The sequence below is a fragment of the Marmota flaviventris genome, chromosome 14 (assembly GCF_047511675.1).
Source record: "Marmota flaviventris isolate mMarFla1 chromosome 14, mMarFla1.hap1, whole genome shotgun sequence".
NCBI lineage: Eukaryota > Metazoa > Chordata > Mammalia > Rodentia > Sciuridae > Marmota > Marmota flaviventris.
This window is the reverse complement of record NC_092511.1, coordinates 33928263-33950354: the sequence shown is the minus strand read 5'-3', so window position 1 is coordinate 33950354 and position 22092 is coordinate 33928263. Positions and strand designations below refer to the sequence as shown.

At 39.0% G+C, this 22092-nt stretch overlaps 1 protein-coding gene across 6 annotated transcripts in view; it reads right to left on the bottom strand.

Annotated features, from left to right (window-relative positions):
* The window catches only part of Mta3 (metastasis associated 1 family member 3), a 165408-nt gene that overhangs the window by 29355 nt on the left and 113961 nt on the right, over positions 1 to 22092 (bottom strand). For all 6 annotated transcript variants that reach the window (XM_071601527.1, XM_071601529.1, XM_071601528.1 and 3 more), the window contains exons 13-16: positions 20267 to 20418; positions 18769 to 18991; positions 10777 to 10863; positions 7502 to 7648 (exon numbers count right to left, since the gene is read on the bottom strand). In XM_071601527.1, the coding sequence (XP_071457628.1) occupies positions 7502 to 7648; positions 10777 to 10863; positions 18769 to 18991; positions 20267 to 20418 (609 nt within the window). The remainder of the gene's footprint in view (positions 1 to 7501; positions 7649 to 10776; positions 10864 to 18768; positions 18992 to 20266; positions 20419 to 22092) is intronic.

The window sequence follows — 22092 nt, the reverse complement described above, 5'->3', positions numbered from 1 at the left end:
TCTCCTGCTCACCCACTGCCCAGAAGGGACTCACAGGAAAGCTGCATTAGAGCATAGGAAGGGTCTTCTCAAGTTATCTCCTTTGCAACCTCCATCGGAACCAAGTTAATCTTTTGGTTTGCACCTCCTGTTTACATTAATCACTTTTCATACTCATTTATATGTAAATAGTTGCTAATAAAATGCATAAATTATAACTCAGATGTTTTCTGAGCTTAAAGAATGCTCAGTCATTTGGAAGGGAAAACAGGAAACAGGAAACAGGGAAAGAAAATAATAATGAGGAGGGCTGAGAAGCTTAAAATGAGCCCAGTGGGGGTTTTCAAATCAACTAGACTGTGACAAACACACACCCCATCTCCATTGCCCTGGAGGCTCTGCAGATTCTGGAGGCTTCCCCTCATTTCTTTGCTGGAACCCAGGAGACTGTCTGGAGGCTGCCTACAAGGAATGGCTCCTGGGGTTGGTCTTTACTTCACTGGGCATGGGGAGTCATGTGGGAGCACGTGGGAGGCCCTGGGTTCAATCTCCAGCACGGAAAAAGAAAAAGAAAGAAAGAAAAAGAGAGAGAGGATCCCACGCTGCTATCCCAATGGCTTTCTCAGACACGGGGGCCTGCCTTTGATGGCTAAGTCAAACCTTTTTCTCAGGGACCCAATCCTCTCCCTCTCCTGTCTCTTTTCTGAACATCTAGAGTTTCCCCCTAAATCTCGAGACCACGCTCTCAGGCAGCGGTTCACTCTCCTTCAGAGACATCCTCTGTTTCAGTGAGATGGGTGAACACACCAGCAGGCCAGTTTAAAAAGGCTCTCCATAATGGCCCCTTGAAGTAATCAGCAACTCTTATCGAGGAGGCCAGTGCTGGCCCTCATAGCTGCACTTGAGGAACTACCATGGACTTTTATTACTTTTCTAGGACTTCCATATTGCTGAGAAGGTCTCAAGTTCAGACCTCTTGGGTACTTGCACAATAGTATTCCCTCAGGGATAAGACACAAGTGCTCTCTGGGAAAAACTGTAATATCAGAAACCCAGGAATGGTCCGGGGTAGACAATCTGGCATCCTTCCAGAACACCAAGTTGCTGACTAATCATGCACTTGGGTCTGCCTTCCTTTATGACTGTACCTGTGGCTCACAGGCTGAGAGAGCATCCACAGCGCCCAGACACTACTTCGAATGTCCTGTAACCCTCTGGATACCTGAAGTTCTCTGCTATAGTGCTTCAACTCAATAAATCCTAGAGCCATAATGGCTCTTTACAAAATAATTTTTTAAAACCTCAACGACTTTAAGAATATATTTAACCAGGCTATGAGACTACTTGAGACAAGGAGACCAGAGGCTAATCTAGGGACACTTGATATTCTTCGTAAACAATGTTTGAGAACATTTGAAAATACTGCAGTCTTTTGAAATGGCATGAAATTGTTGACAGAAGGCAGCCTGGGCCCAGGCATGCTTGGGAGTGCCATCAGCTGTCCTCAGCAGTCTATTTTTATTGGGATTGTGAAGACAGCAGATGCATTCCCGCAGCTCGCTCACTGTACAATGGCCCTCGCCATCACCATTTCCCAGGGTTGGGATGCCAATAGTTGGATTGTTGAATTACTGATTTCAGAAACAAGTCATCCAAAAGGACAATCTTCACACCCTAGATCATAATATTGTCCTTACAGAGGCATCCGCAGAAGACACCCTCTTCATGGGAGAGTTAGAGAAATGATCTTACTTAGTACAAAAGATAAATAAGAAAAATCTACAGTGTACTCACAGTCCCAGGGGAAATAAGCAGAGGAGGGTAGATTACAAAGGGCTTTATTATACAATTCATCACCTTTTTCTGACTCTCTCCCACTGAAAACTCACCTCTTTGGAGCCTGTTGCTTTGGTTTCCCTGACAGGCTGAGTCTTGATTCACTACCCCTGGGACAAGAGCCAAGTCATCCTGGACAAAGGTTGAGACAGCTACGGCTGATGCTCATGTGGTCTCTACCACTCCTTAAGCAGAAGTCAGTCTTCCTCTAGGTCCCCAATTTCTAAAGACTGAGGCAGCGGGCAATTACCTGGTCCCTGTGCAGGGGGATGGAAGTGCCACAGACCTAGCAAAATCCCAAGCAGCTGACACTGGGTGGAGCCAAGGGCAACCCCTTAGGGGGTCAGGAGAGGACAAGACGGTCAGCCCATCTCACTGTCTGTTCTCTGGATTTTTTTCTGATTCAGCTTTCACTCTGAGAAATATTCTGCTGCCTCAAGATCATGATGCTCCATCCCTCTGCTGTAGGAGCCTAGAGGCAGCAAAGCAACTCCTCTTATAAACCTAATTTCCTATCTTTAATGCTCCTCAGAATTATTTAATCAAGAGCAATTTCTCTTTATAGGTACTGGACCCCTAAAATGTGCAAATACACACTGGAACAACCCCCTCCCCAATTTACCTTCAAGTAAATCCATGAGCTTTTGTTTTGTTTTTGTTTTTTGATTGTATCACTAGGTATCAAGCTGGCCTTGAACTCCTGGGCTCAATTCATTCTCCTGTCTCAGCCTCCCTAGTAGCTGAGATTACAGGTGCGTACCCCTAAACCCAGCCACACGAGCCATTTTTTGAGAATCATACTTTCAGGCAAGGAACAAATAATTATGATTTATGAGGAAGGTACTGACATTTTATTTATATGTAATCCATATGACTACAAAATTCTGATACCTTAGAAATTCCCAAATAAAACTTTAGTAGCAGCTAATCTTTTAAGTAGAGTCAGAATTTGAACACTCAATGAACATCTACTATGAGTCAGAGACTATGCTGAGAATAGCATAGAATCTGATTTGAACACATTTCACCTTTAGATGATTCTGTGAATTTTTTCTTATTTCTTTTTTCCCTTCTTCCCAACATTAATATAGCTCTTAGGCCCCAACTTCTAGAAAAAAGAACAATACAAGAGATATGATACAGGCAGAGGAGCTTTATAGAGGCAGGAAAGGAGAAAAGGGCTTTTGTTCAGCAATGGTGGCTTACACTTCATGGTCTGAGCAAAGAAAAATACCCTCTATATTTCTCAATACCTTTGCAAATATACAGCCATCTCTTACACAGGGAAAACATAAACATCTTCCATGTACATATGCCCGCACTCAACACACAGATTTGAGTCTTTATTTACCTGGAGGAAAAAACACTAGATTTGGAGTTTAAATTCCAAACTGCTGCTACTTGTTAACAGTATGATGGTAGACAAATCCCTTAACCTTGCTGAATTTTGATGCTTTTGTTAGAAAAGCAGATTTTAACACCTGTTTCATAAAGTGTTTAGATATTGAAGTGATATAAAGTCCACACAAATTTTTTTCATCATTAGAACAACTCTGTAAGGCAAATAAGACCTGCACTTTACAGAGAAAACAGGTACAAAGAAACCAAGTGGTTCACCTATGGTCACACAGGAAGTAATCAGAGAAGTCAGCAATGAATCTCATCTGACTCCAAATACTCAGATGCCTGCCCTACCCCTGTGGCACAGATGAATTCCTTTTCCCCTGATGCCCTCTCTTTTGGGCTCTCAGACATGGAAAGATTTCCCCTTAATGGCTCTTCTATCCCTGAAGACTAGAGGGCCTTCTCTACTCACAGTCACTTTTGCCACAGGAAGAGGATCCTGAGTAGTTCCTAGAGAACAGGGGAACTTGACTCAGGACAAGTTGGGCCCTTGGCATACATGATGGAAAAGAATTTCAGCACATATCAGTAGAGGCACTTTCCTTTCTTAGGAAAGCAAATTCTTAGGGAGAATCTAGGCCATCTCAAGAATGAGAGATGTTTTGGGGGTTTTTAGACTCCTTTTTTAAAGGAAGCTTGGTAAGGGGTAGGCTTGAGAAGGTATGTGAGAATGACATCAGTCTGGTCATATTCAGGCTACACCAGGGCCTTTGAAGGGCCTTTACCAGGTTCAGGTAAAAGTGACTTCCAGAAAGGCAATAAGAAGTTGTCTTTCAGCTGGGTGCAGTGGCCCATGCCTGTAATCCCAGTGATGAGAGGCTAAGGCAGGAGGATCACAAGTTTGAGGCCAGCCTCAGCAAATTAGCAAGACCTTAAGCAACTTAATGAGACCTTGTCTCAAAAAAAAAAAAAAAAAAAAAAAAAAAAAAGCTGGGGATATAACTAGTTCAGTGGTAAAGCATCCCTGGGTTCAACCCCAGTACAAAAAAAAAATCTTTCTGTTAGCAGAAACCAAGAGGCTCCCATTATCAAGAATCTGAGCCTGGCGCAGTGATGCACTCCTGTAATACTAGCGACTTGGGAAGCTGAGGCAGGAAGAGGGGAAGGCACAAGCCACTGAGAAGGAAATAGGAAGTCCCATAATTGAGCGACCAAATAATTCAGTAGAAGCAGGTTTCATTTCCAGGTAAATTAGTTCTGTCTATCAGAACCATGTTTGGAATGCTCATCTGTCTGACATGCTGATAATTAAGTAGCAGTGCTAACTGATTTCATTATTCCATCACAAAGGGCAAGGCTTTTGCATGAGTGCAAACTATTTCAGTAGATACTGGTATTAACTATTCTGTGAAAACTCATTACCAGCCAAACATTTTTCTAGTACTGTTTTTTTCAAATTTTATTTCTTCAGGTTGTAGATGGACACAATAACTTTATTTTATTTATTTATTTATTTTAAAATATTTTTATTAGTTGTTGATGGATCTTTATTTTTATTTTATTTATTTTTATGTGGTGCTGAGGATGGAATCCAGTGCCTCACAAATGCTAGGCAAGTACTCTACCACTGAGCCACAACCCCAGCCCCTCCAGTACTTTTGAGTTCATACTGGAAACTCAGGTTAGATAGAATCCTACATCCTGAGGAAATAAGAGGCAGACTCATTTCCTAAGGAAATGGTTCTTGAGGAATACACAAATGCAGGCATGTTCTAAAATGTGTATTTCCCCAGCTCTGTACCCCGTCTTCTGACCAGCTTCCTGAGGTTGGGACCAGAATTCTGAAAAATATTTTCTTCCTATTCACATGGTTCCTGGTTGTGCTAGAGAGAGCCTGCAAGTCTGGAAGAGGAGGGAGGGGCTCCTTCTTGTTCCTCTCAACTACACCCCAAAGTAGCAATGGCAGTGTGTGCAGCATGTGCTTGAACCAGCCTCATCACACTTCTGAGAGACACCCGCACTAGTGGTGGCCCAGTGCCTTCTTCTCAGGGCTTGGGTACCAGAGATTCATGGGTGCCCAGGGCTCTCCATGAGCTTCTAAACTGTAAAAACCTCCACTTCCATTGCTGTTCTCAAGCCTAAGAATGTTGCTGTTTCCTATGCCCTGTCATGTTCTCTGTTTTGTCCTCCAATAACTTCCACATTGATTTCTTGTATTAAATTGATTATTAAAATAACTTGTGCATTTTCTCCTTCTCTGATTGACAGAACATAAAATGGCATCCTTGAGAATCACTACTTCACCTATAGCAGTAATAAATAGAGTTGATTCTGAAATCAGTCATGCTTACGTGAGAACCCCAGACCATCTGAGTAGTACCCATTAACTCTAGAAATTTTAATTCACCTCTCTAGGTCTCATTTTCCTTAATCACTTTCCTTTGTACAATTAATATATGTTGAGCACCTACTAAGTGCCAGACACTGCACTAGGCACAGAAAAATGGTATGCAAAACAAATTCCTTGACCTTCCAGAACTTCTTGTTGTGTGAGTCAAATGAGATAACGCACGTAAGAAAGTTAGCACAGTGTAGGGCACGTTGTCATCAGCCTTCCTCTCCATACTGTGACAGCAGAGCAAAGACAATGGGTCTTGAAGAAAATGGGTCTTCAGCTAATGAGAAAGGTATCTTGCCCCAATTAGGGGGAGGTCTCAGTCAATATAATACCAGAGATTCATGGGTGCTCTGTCTATCCTCCCTGTTCAGAGCAAAGAAGCAACGACCTTGCAGCAGCATTCATTCAGAGGGAAATGGGACAGATGGCCCTAGAGAGGGAACCCACAAGATGGCATTTTAAAGAAATTCCAAGGAAAGAGGTACCTGTGATACTGGGCACCAGATACTGAGCTCCAATGCTGAAAGGGAAACAGAAATGCAACACAAGCCTGGGACTAGGGTCCAGAATGGCCATGGGGTGAGCAGAGGAAGACACTAGAAAGCTATCACGCCAACAGCAGACACAACAAGTCTTTTTACTCTAGAAGGGAAAATATGTACATATGATTTTTATATATTTTTTTCTTCACCACACTTTATGCTTTCTGCAGCAGGACAATATACCTAGAGAGACCAGGGTGGCTAATAGATGGAAAAGGAAGATTCCAGATTCTATTTAAGCCTGAATCCAAAGGCCCTGAGCCATGAGCAAGGAAAAGCTGGAAAGAAATCCAAACTCTACATTTTGACATATTTTTTTCCTCTGTCTAGACATCAGGCATATCAGGCAAAGATGGCCAATGTTCTCATTAGTATGAAATGCTCCTGCAAGACTGTTGTGTGGCCAAATGCTACATATCTACAACACATTGATATCTTTTAAGTGCAAATTAAACTCTTCACCCTCAATTTTTTTACTCATTTTGACATGATTATGACCATCAAAAGTCATACTAAAGAAAAGTAACTATGAGAAATTATTAGTTCCATTCCATCTTCTTGCTCTAGGGCCTTGTTATAAGTAATTTACTGTCATAGAAGGAATTTAGAGTTCCATAAGGCATGAAAAGCCTATGGAGAGTTTTATTCACAAATAAATGTCAACGCTTAAATAAAAAAGACAGCTTCAAACTCCAGGACTATTGAGATGAACAATATATACTGCCTAGATGATTTATTGGCTATGTTTATAGTCCAAGTGTTAAGATAATTCAATTCCGCTTGAAGAGTCATTATATGGCCAAACCTAAGAGAAGTAGTACTTTGAATAAGAGATGGTATTTCTTGGTTTTTCCATTTCAAACAAATTATTATTTCTGTATTTAGGACATCATCCAGGCAATTTCTTTCATGACTTGTAGCACTCTTGAGCAATTAAAAAAATTATAAGGTGAAAGAAGTAGAAAACGAATGCCAAATTCAAAATGATCCACAGAATGTTGAAGAACCCCCAGAGAGCACTGCTGTCTCAAACATAAGGCAAAATAATCCCTTCTGCTCACAAAAACTTAAAGTGAACAGTGAGTGTGCATCACAGCAAGAACATTATTACCCAGCAGAAGTAACCTGCTAAATACAGACTTCTTCTCCAAACAAGGCTCCTAACAGATGTGAGCAAAAGGTACCTGCTGAGGAAATGGAGAAATTCACCTGGCATGCTGTCTGCACAGTAGCACATGGCAGTCTTCGCCCTTAATCTCCTACCACATGCGTTTGGATCGACCATGGAGTAGAATCTATTTGTGATACATTCTGGGACTTGATAGAAGACACACCCAGGTGGGCCATGGGAGAGGGGCCCCAGTCCATCAGAACAGCCCCTGGAGTTCCGGGGCTTACATACCGTCCAGGCCATTGTGATGACTGTAGTTTCTTTTCCCCAGAATGCTTAGAGATGTGTGATTCGGGGTAGTTAGCATCCGCTTGGTAGTTGGGGTTTGCAGGCTTGGTGTGGAACGAATAACATTAGGTTTCTTTGCAGGATGGATCTCTGACAGGAGAGAAAAGGTTTCTCAACTCAGAACATGGTATTAAAAATCTCTGTGAACACTTAGGCTGGCTAATGGGCACACATGTCATTTCTTAATGAGCTGAGAGTCGGCTCCTCATGAGCCAGCCGTGGACCTGCATAAGGAATCAGCTTCAAGTGATGTTGCCATGGCTTTGCTTATCAAGTAAGCCGCTTCTTCCCCTGCTGGCTGGAGCTCTGAACCTCAGGTTGTGAATACAAACAAACAAAAAAGCCACTTCAGAAGGTCACTTGCAACATGAGATTTACTGTGGGAATAAAGCACTTGACTCTTCAAAGTATTCAAAATCAAAAATTATCTGCAGAAGTAGCCTCACGGGGGAAAAAAAACCAAAAAACACCTGTGCTCTGTCAAACCAGGAACATGCAGGCCCTGTGGTGTGTAAGCCTTCTGAAAAACAAGATTATTCCTCTGACTGTGCAACTGGAGTACAGGACTAGGGTCAATAACTCCCAGCCCAGTGATTGACTAAAATCTAAAACCAAAGTCCAAATACAATAGTCAAAAATAAGATGAAACCCTTTGACCAAGAACAGATCACAAACCTCTAACAAGCATGCAGCACATGCATGTTTAAGTGAAATCCACTGGGAGCCACACAGCCCGAAATCACTTTTACTTTTTGTAAATGGACAGAAAATTGCAATACTGTAGGAATTAGATTTAAGGACCTCAGTCTATTACTAATACCAGTACCTTCCTCCAAAGCCGAACCTGTTTACTGATCCTCACGTTTATCACCCAGCAAGCCAACTATGTGAGAAGCACCCATCTTCTCACCTCCCACACAAGGGGAGGGCCAAGACAGCCTTATTTAATGAAATTTAGCAAGAGCCATTTGGATTGTTAGATCTTGGTCTAGTCAAAATCCTACGCTTGTCAAATTTAGAAATGATTTAAGTACTATGAAAAAAACAATGATTTTTTCCCCCAACATGGCATTGAAAGTTTGCCACCCTCATTCTTCACTATAACCTCTCTACACCAAGCTCCATCCAGACCAGACGATCTGCTTCCCTCAATTTTCCAGGTCCTTGGACCCACTGAGGCCTTTATCTATCTGGTTCTCTTGGCCTCATGAGGAAATATAATACCTTTTCCTATTTTTTTTTCCAACTATTCAAATACTACATCTTTCAAGGCTATGACTGACTACTTCCTCAAGTACACTGCCCTAATGCTCATCAGAAATAACTACTCCTAGCCGGGTTCAGTGGCACACATCTATAACCCTAGCTACTCCAGAGGCTGAGACAGGAGGATTGCAAGTTCAAAGCCAGTCTGGGCAACTTAGCAAGACCCTATCTCAAAATAAAAAGTAAGAAGGGCTGGGGATTTAGCTCAGTGGTAGAACACTTGCCTGGCTCAACCCTAGGCTGGATTCCCAGTACTCCCCACCCCCCAAACACAGACAAAGAAAGAAAGAAAAAGAAAAGACAACCCTTCTTTCAAGAATGTAATGCATATGAAAACCTGTAATTTCCTAATAGCATCTAATTCTTTGTTCTGTTGTTTTTATTGTGTCCTTTCCCCTCTAGAGTAAAATTTTTAAGGGAAAGGTCTTATTCTTCTTGCTATTCCCCAAATTATAAAATACGGAGTCTGGAACATAGAAAATATGCAGTAAGATGTCATGGAGGGTTGTAATTCAGTAAGGACAGAAGGGTTTTGGGCTCATCTGATAGGAACAGAAGCTAGTATGCCCGCAGGAGAAACACACAATTTCCCTTGGAAAAACTGACTACTAGGCAATGTTACATTCTGGTGGTCACTGTTTGAACAATCAGAAACTTTCTCCTTACAAGGTGGGAAGGGGCATCCAGGAGTCAGTCCTGCAAAGAGACACAGATGGCAGCCTTCAAGGTACTGTCACCATTACGCAGGCCATGCCTGTAATAACCATTATGATATTCTGGGGAAATATCAAAGCAATTTCCTAGCCCTTGAGATATAAAACAAGAAATAAGGTGGTGCAATAACATCAAAAGTGGAACTGTGAACTTCTGAGTTTAAGGACACTCTAATGAGAACCGGGTAACATACCAAGTTCAAGGTTATACTTTGATTTTTAAAAGACTGGATATCTGAAATCTGAACATTTCTTAACTGTAAGACTGGACAGAGCAATAAAGTTCAATGCAATTCTGAGTATATACATTTCGCTTTTACTGAGAAAATGAAAAAGAAATATTAGAAACACAAAACATGCCATTCTTGCTATATGTGAAATTATTATTTTAGAAGTTATTTCTCTTAAAGATTTGCAAAAAAAGGGCTTTTGCATAGTTATTTTTAAAAAGTATTCTTGTGCTGTCACGTAAAACAAATTAGAATAACATTTAAAAAATTTAAAAATTAAAGGGAAAAAAGTATTCTTGTGTATTTCAACATGTAAATGGATCATAATCTTTGGAGATTTCTGAGTTAAATGGCACGATAAAAATCAGAAAGCAATAAAAATGTTTCCCTTTCAAATTAATCTTAATTGACACTTCAAAACTTATTTTATTTATGCATGCTGGGGATCAAAGCCAGGCCCTCTCACCTGCTAGGCAAGTACTCTACCACTGAGCTATATCCCAGGACCCCATAAATAAACTGAAAAACTAATTTTTTGGCGGGTGGTGCTAGAGATTAAACACAGGGCTTCACACATGCTGGGTAAGACTCTATCAGTCAGCTATACATTCAACCCTTAAATATATTTTTTTCTAATATAGGTTAAAAATCAATTTGATTTTTTTAATAAAAGGAAAGTACACAAATCAATTCTATTTAAAGGATTAGAGATAGTCTAAGAATTAGAGATAGTCTTCATCCTCTAAGTAATAACTGAATAATTTTTTTATTTTTCTCTCCATGCACTTATATATTTAATGATTCTTTTTGAAAAAATAAACATATCCAGGTATGTGTGGTTGGTAATACAAATTGAAGATTCTAAACCAAACTTATTTATACATATGAAGGTATCCAATTTCACCTATTTGAAAGGTTTGGGTTGAGTTTAGGTACACATCGAGAATGGCCGAGTATCTTTAACATATAGAAATTGTTTTTTGAGTTTTTCCTGCCAGAAAATACCCACCTAAATACCCGATGATACATGCCAAAGGTTTCCTAGTGCTTTTGCTTTTCAGTGGACTCCCAGATAGTTCGGCATGTCTGTCTGCATCTGAGGAAAGAAAGAAACATGGAGACAACCAATGAGGCAGATTTCTCTACCTACACCACACACACTGCAGAAATAAAAAGTGCAAGTGGAAAACAGAGCAAAATACCCATCCGATTCCTGTATAATTTCCTTCTGGGTTTGAGAAAAAAACATTCCTAGTTCTGTATCCCAATACTAAATCAAGGATTTATGTGGAGAACACTCACTTTAAAGCCTCATGTAAAAAAAAAAAGCCTCATGTAAGTGCAGTTAATACACACCTTACACATGTGCACACACACACCTAAAAAGCAATGGAAATATGCTTTCATTGTAGCCATGGCATTTCTGAATTATAGTAACAAAATCCCCATTGGACAAGACGGAACCAGACCTATATAGAATCAACCTGGCTTGGGCCAAGGACAACTGACAAAGGCACTCCTCACCCTTGGACATAGATGGAGTGGGTCCCAACAAAGGAGTCTTAACCTAATGTGAAAAAACTCAATGTCATCGGATGAAATCCTGGCGAGGGAAATGACAAGCCATTTGGCTTTATCACTGGTTCTCTATCCCTCATGTCCTAGAATGATGTCATTTGTGCTGAGATCTAAAATGTTACCTGTATGCAGAGTTTTCATCCAATAGTCAGAACAGTAAGCTACTGTGAGGGTGGATATTAGCTCATAAAAGATTCCATCTACTCTTCTTGAACCATGTCATAAGATATTTTAGACCCAGAAAAATAAAGCTTACAACACAAACACTGCAGTTTTAATTAGCTGTCATTAGATGGAAGAGTAGATGTGGAACACAGCTGCACCATGTCAAAGGGATGATACAGAGTTTTGAGGGACAAAATGAAAATGTGTACTGAGACTTTTTTAAACTCACAGATGTCATCATAAAGCTGGAGTAGCTTTGGCCAGTGTTGTTTTATGTTCATGCCTTTTCCCCACCTTCACATATTTAACAGAATTGTCCTACAGACTTTCTGATTCTACTGGAGAATTTTTCCTTTTGCAAAATGAGACCACGTTTCTGGGCATACATACAGAAGTTTTCTTTGACACCCACAGGGTACACAAATGTACAATTCAATCTGAAATCTCAAATAATTTACAATGAAAATGAACTTTGTCATGAGCTCTAACCCCTCTTCACCAAGAAAAATCTTCTGAAAACTGTTAAACAGAAGGTGGGAAAATAACATTTGGAAAAAAAAAAAACATTAAAATAGACAAAGCACATACTGCAGAGGGCCTTAAGCACCAGGAAACTAACTTGTGCCCCCAAGCACTGGCTAATTATTAGGCACCCACAGACAACTATAAATGATCCAATTTCCTTTCCTCCTACACAGTTGATTCCCTTTGGGAAAAACATAAATCAATACACTAAGAACCTGTTGTTGAATAATAACGGAGACATCGGCAGAAATATAAGCATATTTTAGAGGTATAATCTACTTAAACATCAGGAAACGACTCAAACTCTATAAGGATCAAACACTGTCAAATCACAGAGCCATAATACTACACAATTCTTAATATCAATTGGCTCACATAAAATTATATTTGGGAAAGGGAAAAGGTGAAAATATTCTTTCTTCCCTATTAATAAAATAAAGCTTGAGTGAATCATCTTAGTTATTTGTTCAATATCTTGGACAAAGGCAATCACTGTATTAACTAGTATTAACTTTGCTCTTTATTCCAGTCTGTAAGACCCAAAGGAAAACTGCCACATGGCTGCAGTTGATGGTCACTGATGGATATTACCTTGGCAAGAACCAACAAAGCCACTGAAGGGGTCATCAACACAATACCAAAGATATTTCATTTTGTACTATACTAATTTGCTTCTACCTTTTTATTTAATTAGTAGGACTGATTATGTAATGTTCCAAGTGAAAATGTATATTACAGGGCATCACTCTTATAGAGACCAAAGCTCTTTAGAAGGATCCACATTTCATTAATCTTCACTATATTTTAAAGAAAGTAGTTGGTGGAGAGAATTATCAGTCTCAGTTACCCAGAAACTAGAAGGTGCTAACATGACCTAGTCTATTTAATAGTGAGGAACCTCCCTCAGGAAAGAAACCTAAAGGTATCTGATCCACACTGGTAGAATCCTGGCAAAGATGAGGCCAAATTTGGTGCCACTTGGTAGTCAGTCCTTGCTCCCAAGTTCCTCACTTGTCTCTAATTAATCAGAGAGAAGCATTAAAAGTGCATAAAGAAAGCAACCAGAGAAATGCCCAAAGAACCCTGAGGAGCCAGGCATGGTGGTGCATGCCTGCAATCCCAGCAACTCCAGAGGCTGACGCAAGAGGATGCAAGTTCAAGGCCAGTCTCAGCAATTTAGTGATGCCCTAAGCAACTTCGAAAGATCCTGTCTCAAAATTTCCATAAAAAGGGTGGGGATATAGTTCAGTGGTACAGTGCCTTGAATTCAATCCCAGGTACCAAAACAAGCAAATAAAAAATCCTGAGGGAATCAAAATCTGCCCAGACAGGGAGAGCATCCATATCTCACTCAAGTTACTTGACTGGGTATATCTCTTTAACCTCCTACAAGATGATCTATATTTCCTTGAGATAAATGTGGAATAACAGTCACTTTTATTGTAACTTACAGCTGTATTCATGCAATGATTTGGAAATATGGGGGGGGGGGACAATGAGACGCAAAATCCACACACTAAGTTAAAATGCACAAAAACATCTGCATGAGCTTTCCAGATCTCTGTGAAAATCATTAGTAGGATCTGCTTATAGAACTATAAAGGCATTTCTAACAAGACACAACACAGGTACTATAAATGTTTTTTATAAACTATATTTAAAAAATATTTAGCAAATACATTTTTTTTTTTTTTTTTTTGGTACTGGGGATTGAACCCAGGGCCTCATGCATGTGAAGCAAGTACTCTACCAACTGAGCTATATCCCCAGCCCCTAGCAAATACATTTTTGAGTGTGTGTGTGTGTATGTGGTTCTGGGGATTTGAACCAGGTCATTCTAACACTGAGCTATATCCCCAGCACCCCCGCCCCCTTTTTTTTAAGACAAGGCCTCCTTGAGTTGCTGAGGCTGGCCTTGCTGGGATTACAGGTGGGCATCATCATGCATGGCTGGCAAATACAACATAAACAGGGTCAAAGACAAAAATGAGGGAAGTATTTATATCACAGACCAAGAGCTGTTAGATACAAAATTTCCAAAAGTCTAGAAGGCTTCTAACAGAAAACAGACCAGAATAAAAACAGCTGACAGAAAACACAAGATTTCAAATAAATATAATGATTTCTATCTCATTTAAAATGAAAAATGTAATCTAATGTCAGTTATGCTTTACCCACCAATTAGTTAAGGTTTTGAAGATGGACAACATTGCTGGCAAGATTCTAGAGAAACAGGCATTGTCCAGATGGGATGTAAACTGAAGGTTTTCTGAGGGTACTTGGGTCACAACTATCAAAATTAAAAAGTGCATGTTCCATGATCCAGGTTTTCATTAAGGATTCTACCTCATAAAACACTATAAACACGTTTTGTTTGTTTGTTGCCAGGGATTGAACCCAAGGCCTCAAGAGCATGCTAAACATTGGGCTCTATCACTAAGCTACAACCCTACAACCCCAGTCTCAACACATGCCCATTTTAATCATCAATGTGAAATCATATCTGTATAAGGACACTGATTCCAACATCATACCATAAAATATTGGGAATATGATTTTTTAACAGGGAGCTGGTAAAATTGAAGTATGACAAAATAATCAAGCACCAGGCAAAAAAAAAAAAAAAAAGGAAGTAGCTCTTCATGATATATTAAGAAAGCAAGGCACAGTACAGTAAAACTATAGAGAAACAAAGAATAGACCTATGTGGATTCTTACAGATGCATAGAATATCTCTGGATACTCAAGATGATGATAAACGTTACCTCTGAAGAGAGTCAATCAGGAATGACAGAGGTGATTAGATTTATAACCACTTTTTGTACATTTAAAAAAAATGTAAAGTACTAAAATAAGTAAACCAAAACTCTTCTCTACTGATGTTCCAGAGCTTAACATTTAAGAAAAGTCTCTCTATATAACTGCTAATAGTAACTAATTAATTTTTCATGAAATGGGGTCTTGGGATACTTTCCAAAGTTGTATTCCTGTCTTCAAACAGAAAAATGGCTCTCAGTGACTCCAAAAAATCACTTGACACTGGGGAGTATTGCTGCCATGAAAGGCTGGTGTTGATTCAGAAGCACTTTATTACCTATGCAAACTGCCAAGGTGACCGGCAAATCATCAGGACCTATTTTTCTAGCAATGTTAGTTTCATTGACAGAATTCTAACACACCTACTACTTAATGTCAGTGTGAGGATCCTGAATCTCAAAGAATGATAATCCTGTGCTCATCTGGTGTTTGAGAGACTGTGCATCACAGACAGTCACCTGGTAACTCTGAAGGAAAGTTTAGTGGTAATAACAAAGGAGAAACACCATTTTTTTTTTTAAATGGAGGGAAAGAGCATCGCAAGGGGAAGAGACAGGATGTCTAAACTTGATATTGTGTTACTACCTGTGCTGGTTGGGTGCAAACCCTGTCAAGGACATGGTACTTTATTTTAGGTCTTGGCCTCCTAATCCATCCTTAATAAGCACTATCTGCATGGTAGACCTGACTTAGGCATTTTACTAATACTAGAATCTTTGGTATGAACTCATATATTCCTACACGAAAGTGTATTATATTATTAAAACAAATGTTTATGTATTTGGAAAAATCGGTTTTAAAAATAATTTTTTCATGTTTGTTTATTTTTCATTTTGAGACAGGGTTTCACTAAGTTGCTTAGGCTGGCCTCGACTTACAATCCTCCTGCCTTGGCCTCCTAAGTCATTGGGATCACAGGCATGCACCATCATGCCCAGCTCACATGTTTAATCTTAAACATTTGTTGATCTTACCATATACTTCAGTTCCTAAGTTATTTCTTTGGTAGGAAACATTTCTATAGTACCAATTGGAAGCATTTAAAAGGAAGAACACTGTAAATCTGTTTCCCACCCCTTTTTCTTAGTGTTCGTTTCCCTTCCCATAGACATCACACTACCTTTGTGTTCTGGGGATTGAACAGAGGAGTGCTTTACTACTGAGCTACAACCCCAACCCTTTTTATTTTGAGTAAGGGTTAAGTTGCTTATGGCCCAAGTTGCTGAGGCTGGCCTGAAACTTGGATCCTCCTGCCTCAGCCTCCTGAGTCACTGGGATAAAAGGTGTGTGCCACCACACCCAGTTTACACATTGCTACTTCTTGCTGATTCCCTTTTTACCATACTATATGCCTTAGTACAAGCTTCTTAATGAAAATGAAGCCAAAGAGTGTTCCTGTAATCAACTGAAAAAATTTCCTCTAAAGCCAGGCATGTTGGTGAATGCCTGTAATCCCTACAACTTGGAAGGCTGAGGCAGAGCACCCCTGTGTTTGATCCCTAGTACCAATTTGATCCCAAACAGGAATGACCTTAGAAGTCATAATTGAGACCCCGATCTCCCTGATCTACTTGAGTTTCTCTCCTTAGCTTGCTGCTTCACTCTTACAGGCTGTCACTCTATAGACTCTGGCTATGACACTGGTTATAATGTTGCTCCCAAGGAAAGAAAAGATCAAAGGGATCAATTTCTACTGTGCTTATAAATAAGGAGTCTCAAGTTCACAAACTATTCTTTTTTCAACATGATGATCAATCATTCTAAAATGTATTAATTAGAACTCCCGATCAATATTTTCAGAATTACCAACTCCCACTCGAACTCAAAGTACATTTATACTGCATCTCAGTGATCCTTAACCTTTCTGGGGAAAAGTTTACTGGGGGGGAAGACTATTCATTTCAGGGGACCACAGACTTGGTTGCTGGTAGACATCAGGTTATTAACATCTAATCTTCTAACAAACCAAGATCAAGGGATCTGGTGAAGAGCTTATAATCATGTAGTATAAGAAGGTAAAAGATAATTTAAGAATCAATTAGATGCAAGGAAAATAATTCATTAGTTGCTTGTCTGAAAAGAAAATAACTGATGGCTGCTGAAACACTAATTTTAAATCTTAAGGTAAAACTGATTATGTTAAGAGTGACTAAGCTAAATACAAAATAGTATATGTTCTTTAAAAAGAAATTCGATTTGCAAAAGTTTCTTTTTCTTTAAATCTCACCAAAACAAATGATTTTTCTTTTACTATTTTTTCTGTAGAAATGATATGCAGGTAACTTAATTGTGATCCTTTTTTAGCAGCATGGTCCTTTAATCAAAGAGAAAAAAAACAGAATGGGGTGACAGAAAAGCAGACTTGATTCCAGAATAATCAGAATAAAGACAATGTGTAAATTAACTGAAAATTAACAAAGAGCCAGGGGGAAAAGCAGCTTTCTGAGCAGCCAATTTAGTTGGTGATGGTTTCTTTTCCATTCATAGGAACAAAGATGATATAGAATCCCAGCCAATTTTAATGGAAGAATTTCATTCATTTTTTTCCAAAGGTTTGAATTATTCTTTTTATTTAAGAAATTATATATAAATATATCTGCTTTAAATTAACTGAACAGTTTGGACAAATATATTTATTCTCCAGTTCCTTAAAATGGGGAAGAAAGTGATAACATGAGTCCATGAACTCCGACATGTTAGGGCAACACTGACACTGCAGCCAACTTCCCTTCTTTACAAAGCACTTTTCTTCATCTTACAGAGCTTTTATCTTTAAGTTTAAAGCCTTTCAACTTCCAAGTTTCTACTGAACATTATTGTTAGAAACAAAAAATATTTTTTTCGGTCATCATTCCTGTCACGGACATCCTCCTTAAAGTGGAACATCTTATAATGAGATTTCTTATTTCACATATAAAGCATTTGAACGTCTTAAGACTTTCTGTTAATCCAGACAAGGGTTTTCTCATCCCTTAGGGAAAAAAAAACTACTCCAGGAGGAGTGTGACCACAGAGCTAACACACAAATTATGTACATGTTTTCAGATACATGATAGTAGCAGAACGATCCACAGTTCACTGATACATAGGACTTTGGTTCTAACAAAAAAAATGAAACATAAGCAAGACTGAATATGTTGAAAATGAGCAATGAATCATGTAAATGTTATGTGGTAATATGATATGATTATGAAATGGAAACCAAATCAGACAAATAAGACTGCTCAACCACAAATTTAGAGGCTACATACATTGTAAAAACTAAATGTGCACTTTCAGAAAATTCACCCAAAAATGATTTTATAATTTATTTATAATTTGCTAAACCTTCTAATAAATACAGCGTTTGTTATGAAGCACTATAAATTTCAATAACATTGTATGATTTGCAAAAGCTTCTTGGGAAAATGAGAGATTTACAAAGACATACAATTTCTAATGATTATAAATTAATTTTATTTAAGCCTAATGAATCCACATAAGACAGGACTGTGCTGTCTCAAATAGGGAGCTTCATTATAACACCATCCTCAGGGGTTATGTTGCAGTACTACCTAAGAGGTAAAAGTGCTTCAATAAGGGCTCTTTCAGCAATTCCATCACAAAACCCCACTGGATAGGGTCATCTCCCAATCTTCTGCTGAGCGCTACTCTGATAAAAGATTTACAGAGATTTTCCCCCTGGGTTGGCATGATACAAATGGCAGCAGACAAAAACAATGTTTAAAAAAAAAAAAAACAAAAACAAAAAAACAAATAAAAGGCTGTACACAGAACTTATGTTTATTGCAAACAAAAGAAAGGGAGGGAGAGAGAGAGAGAGAGGGAGGGAGGGAGAGGGAGAGGGAGAGAGAAAGGAAGAGAAAATGGTCAGAAAAGCACAACATATAAGGTTAAGAATTTAAAAACGTCTTACATTCTGCCCTAATGGCAGCATAATTAATAGCAACAAACGGCCGTCTTGCTGCCTGCCGCAACCGTAGGGTATTTTTGCAGACCTGACGAGCAAACTTTGTGAAATATGTAGTATGAAGGAAGAAAGCTTGGCGGGTCTTCACTGCAGACTTTGGACTCCCAGTGTTTCGGACAGGCATCCCTTGCATAGCCTGCCGGGACAGGTGACTTCTAACTCGGGGGTCCTGCAAAATCAGAAACCAATGAACATTTAAAGGAATAGAACTTGTCAAAAACACATTACCACCTGCACCATGCTCAAAGAAAAGCCTGAAATTCAAATCATCCTCTGATGCATCTATAACTTAGGACCCTGCCCCTAAAAGAAAGACTTTAAAAATCGAGCATTCTGGAGAAGAAGGCAGGAAGTACAGATTAGAAATACTGAGGAACTGCAAGAAATCAAACGAATGCTTAGAAGTGGGTCAGCAAGGCGAGAACTGTACTTGCGCAGAAGGGTGCACCCCCAGAGGGAACCTGGCCAGCAGACCATACCTGGAAGGGCAGCTGGCCAGTTTTTATCCCTAACGAAGCTCTCTCTCTTTTGCTCTGATAGGAAGAGTTCAAGGGTACAATCTACAAGATTAGCCAACTTAAAATTGGCAAGGGCATAGAAAAGTGCTACAGTTGTGACTGGATACCTTTTAGGGGAATTTAAAAATGGCTCCATTCTGACCACATGGTTTCCTAACTTAAGATGGCTCCACTATACATGTGACATTTAAGTTACAGTAAACACGTCTGTTTTGTGTTACAGGTTTAACTTTGATAGAAAACATAAATCTTATGATATAGAAGGGTGGAGAGTATAATACAAACAATCCCAAATTGCATACATAATAGTAAGGAGATTGTCAATGAGATCACTGGATTTTTTAATATGGAGTCTTGATATCCCATCAGCAATGAAAAAGAACAGTTTCCCTCTGGCAGACATAGGTGCCTGACATCATTAATTTCTGAGGATTTTATCAAAATCATATTCAATTACTATTTCCTTCAAGATTGCGTCCAAGAACTTCTTGTCCCTCCACAACAGCTAGGGGCACAGAAAATGTTTAATTTGTGTTTATTATTTAGTCTAATAAGACATTTTCAAAAGTAGTCAAAGGTTACAAACTATTTTTAAAAAGCAATTAAAACAAACAGTTTGTAAGCTCTCTATTTATGTCAACACCTCCCACACACATTATTCTTTTTTCTGAGTATCTCACAAGACTAATATTTTGAATACCTGAAAACATTTGATTTTTCCCTGCTCCTCTCTCCACACCCACTCTGAATACCTTGGTGCTATGTTTAGCTATAAAAACAGCTTTACTCATCTTTAAATTATCCTATACTGTGTTTCCATTATATTGCTAGTACAGTATAGGATAATTTAAATTCCCAAGGAATGAGCTCACTACTGAAAATTATGAATGACACACTTCAGTACTAAAAGCCTACAGCTCACATACCTCTGTAGTTGGACTGGGAGATAACTTTTCTTCTTCTGACTGGGTGGGCATTTTCAGGCCTCCATATTTTTTCCAATACAGCCAACAAGTTGCACATAATCTACACTGCATATTGGGTGGGCCCCAAGAATACCACTGGTGAGACTGTGTAGCTGCAGATGGAGGAAGAAGAAAAAGAATGCAAGGAAATTTATAACATCAATTCAAATATCCCAAAGTCACCTTTAGTTTACAATGTTATTTTTCTTTCCCTAGCTTAAAAGCCAAACATAATATATGCACATATTTCTCAATACTCAGGATTCAATAAACCAAATATTTATTTCTACTATATATATCCAGTGTCTGTGGCACCTATTAAGAGGCTGTTAGGTGGAGTCTCCTATAGTAGGCATTATGCTGTTAGGGAGTTTGTGTTAATTAAAAATACTCTTATTATGTACATTTCTGGAAAAAAGTTTTCAGGAGAAGGAAGAAGAGGAATTATTACAGTATTTAAAATCTAAACCCAGATTCAGAAACCACTCCAGGGGTTTAAGGCACTCAGAGATGTCCCATTGATAAAGCCAGGAATCTAATGGAAACAGGAATCTCTTTGCCATTCCTTTATTTTAGTCAACAAATACTTACTTTAGGATTTCTTCCTTTAAAACCAGAATTACTTTTTAGACTATCAATCCCTATCAAGTGAGCACATGCCATTACCATCACAATAAACCAAAGACCTAAACTGCAGCAGATTCATTCCTTGACTGAACACTGTGAGGTGGTATGAAGCAATCTTTGCAGTTTAAATTGGTGCGATGTAATATTAAAAGCACACCCATGATTTTTTTGGATCCAAGTCTAGGTCTGAAAACACTGATGTTGAAACATTAAGTGAACTAAGTACCTAAAAACTCTAACTTTTCTTTGGAAAAATCTTATTCTGATCTGTAAGTTACCTTCATCAGATCAAAATGTTCTGATAGTACATTAAAGGTGTCAACACTTTACAAACCAATGTCAACCACGACAAAATATGCCCTAAGGGTGAGGTTCAATGGCAGAGCTCAGGCTTAGCATGTGTCTGGGTTCAATCAGCAGCACTAGCCCGTCCCTCCAAAAGAAAGAGAATGAGAAAATATAGTGACTATTACATTTACTGCCTTGTAGATTATTGGTAACATATGTACTTCTTATTTCTAGAGGATTCCTTGCAAATATAAGCCTTTTTAAAAACCTTCCCTTTTATAATTCGAAACAAATAATAAGTTTTTATATTTATTTATGTTTCACTATTATTATTGAACCCAGAGGCTCTTCACCACCAACCCACACCTCCAGCCCTTTTTCTTATTTTGAGACAGGGTCTCACTACATTGCTGAGGCTCAAACTCTGGCCTCTGCCTTTCGAGGCGCTGGAGTTACAGGTGGGCACCACTGCCCCCTACTCCCAACCCTTTTAAGTTAGGGCTTGCTAAATTGTCCAGGCTGGTTTTGAATCTGTGATCCTTCTGCCTCAGCTTCCCAAGCAGCTAGGGTTACATGTGTGTGCCATTGTGTCTACCAGGTTTATTTTTTTTATTTTTATTTTTTTAATATTTATTTATTTTTTTAGTTTTCGGCGGACACAACATCTTTGTTTGTATGTGGTGCTGAGGATCGAACCCGGGCCGCACGCATGCCAGGCGAGCGCGCTACCGCTTGAGCCACATCCCCAGCCCATGGTTTATTTTTTAAACACAAATTTTAAGAATCAACAGCATCAAGTCATGGCTCTGTGTTGGATTCTGAATATAAAATTTGATGTATAATTAACTTGAATTCAATTAAAGAGCAAATAT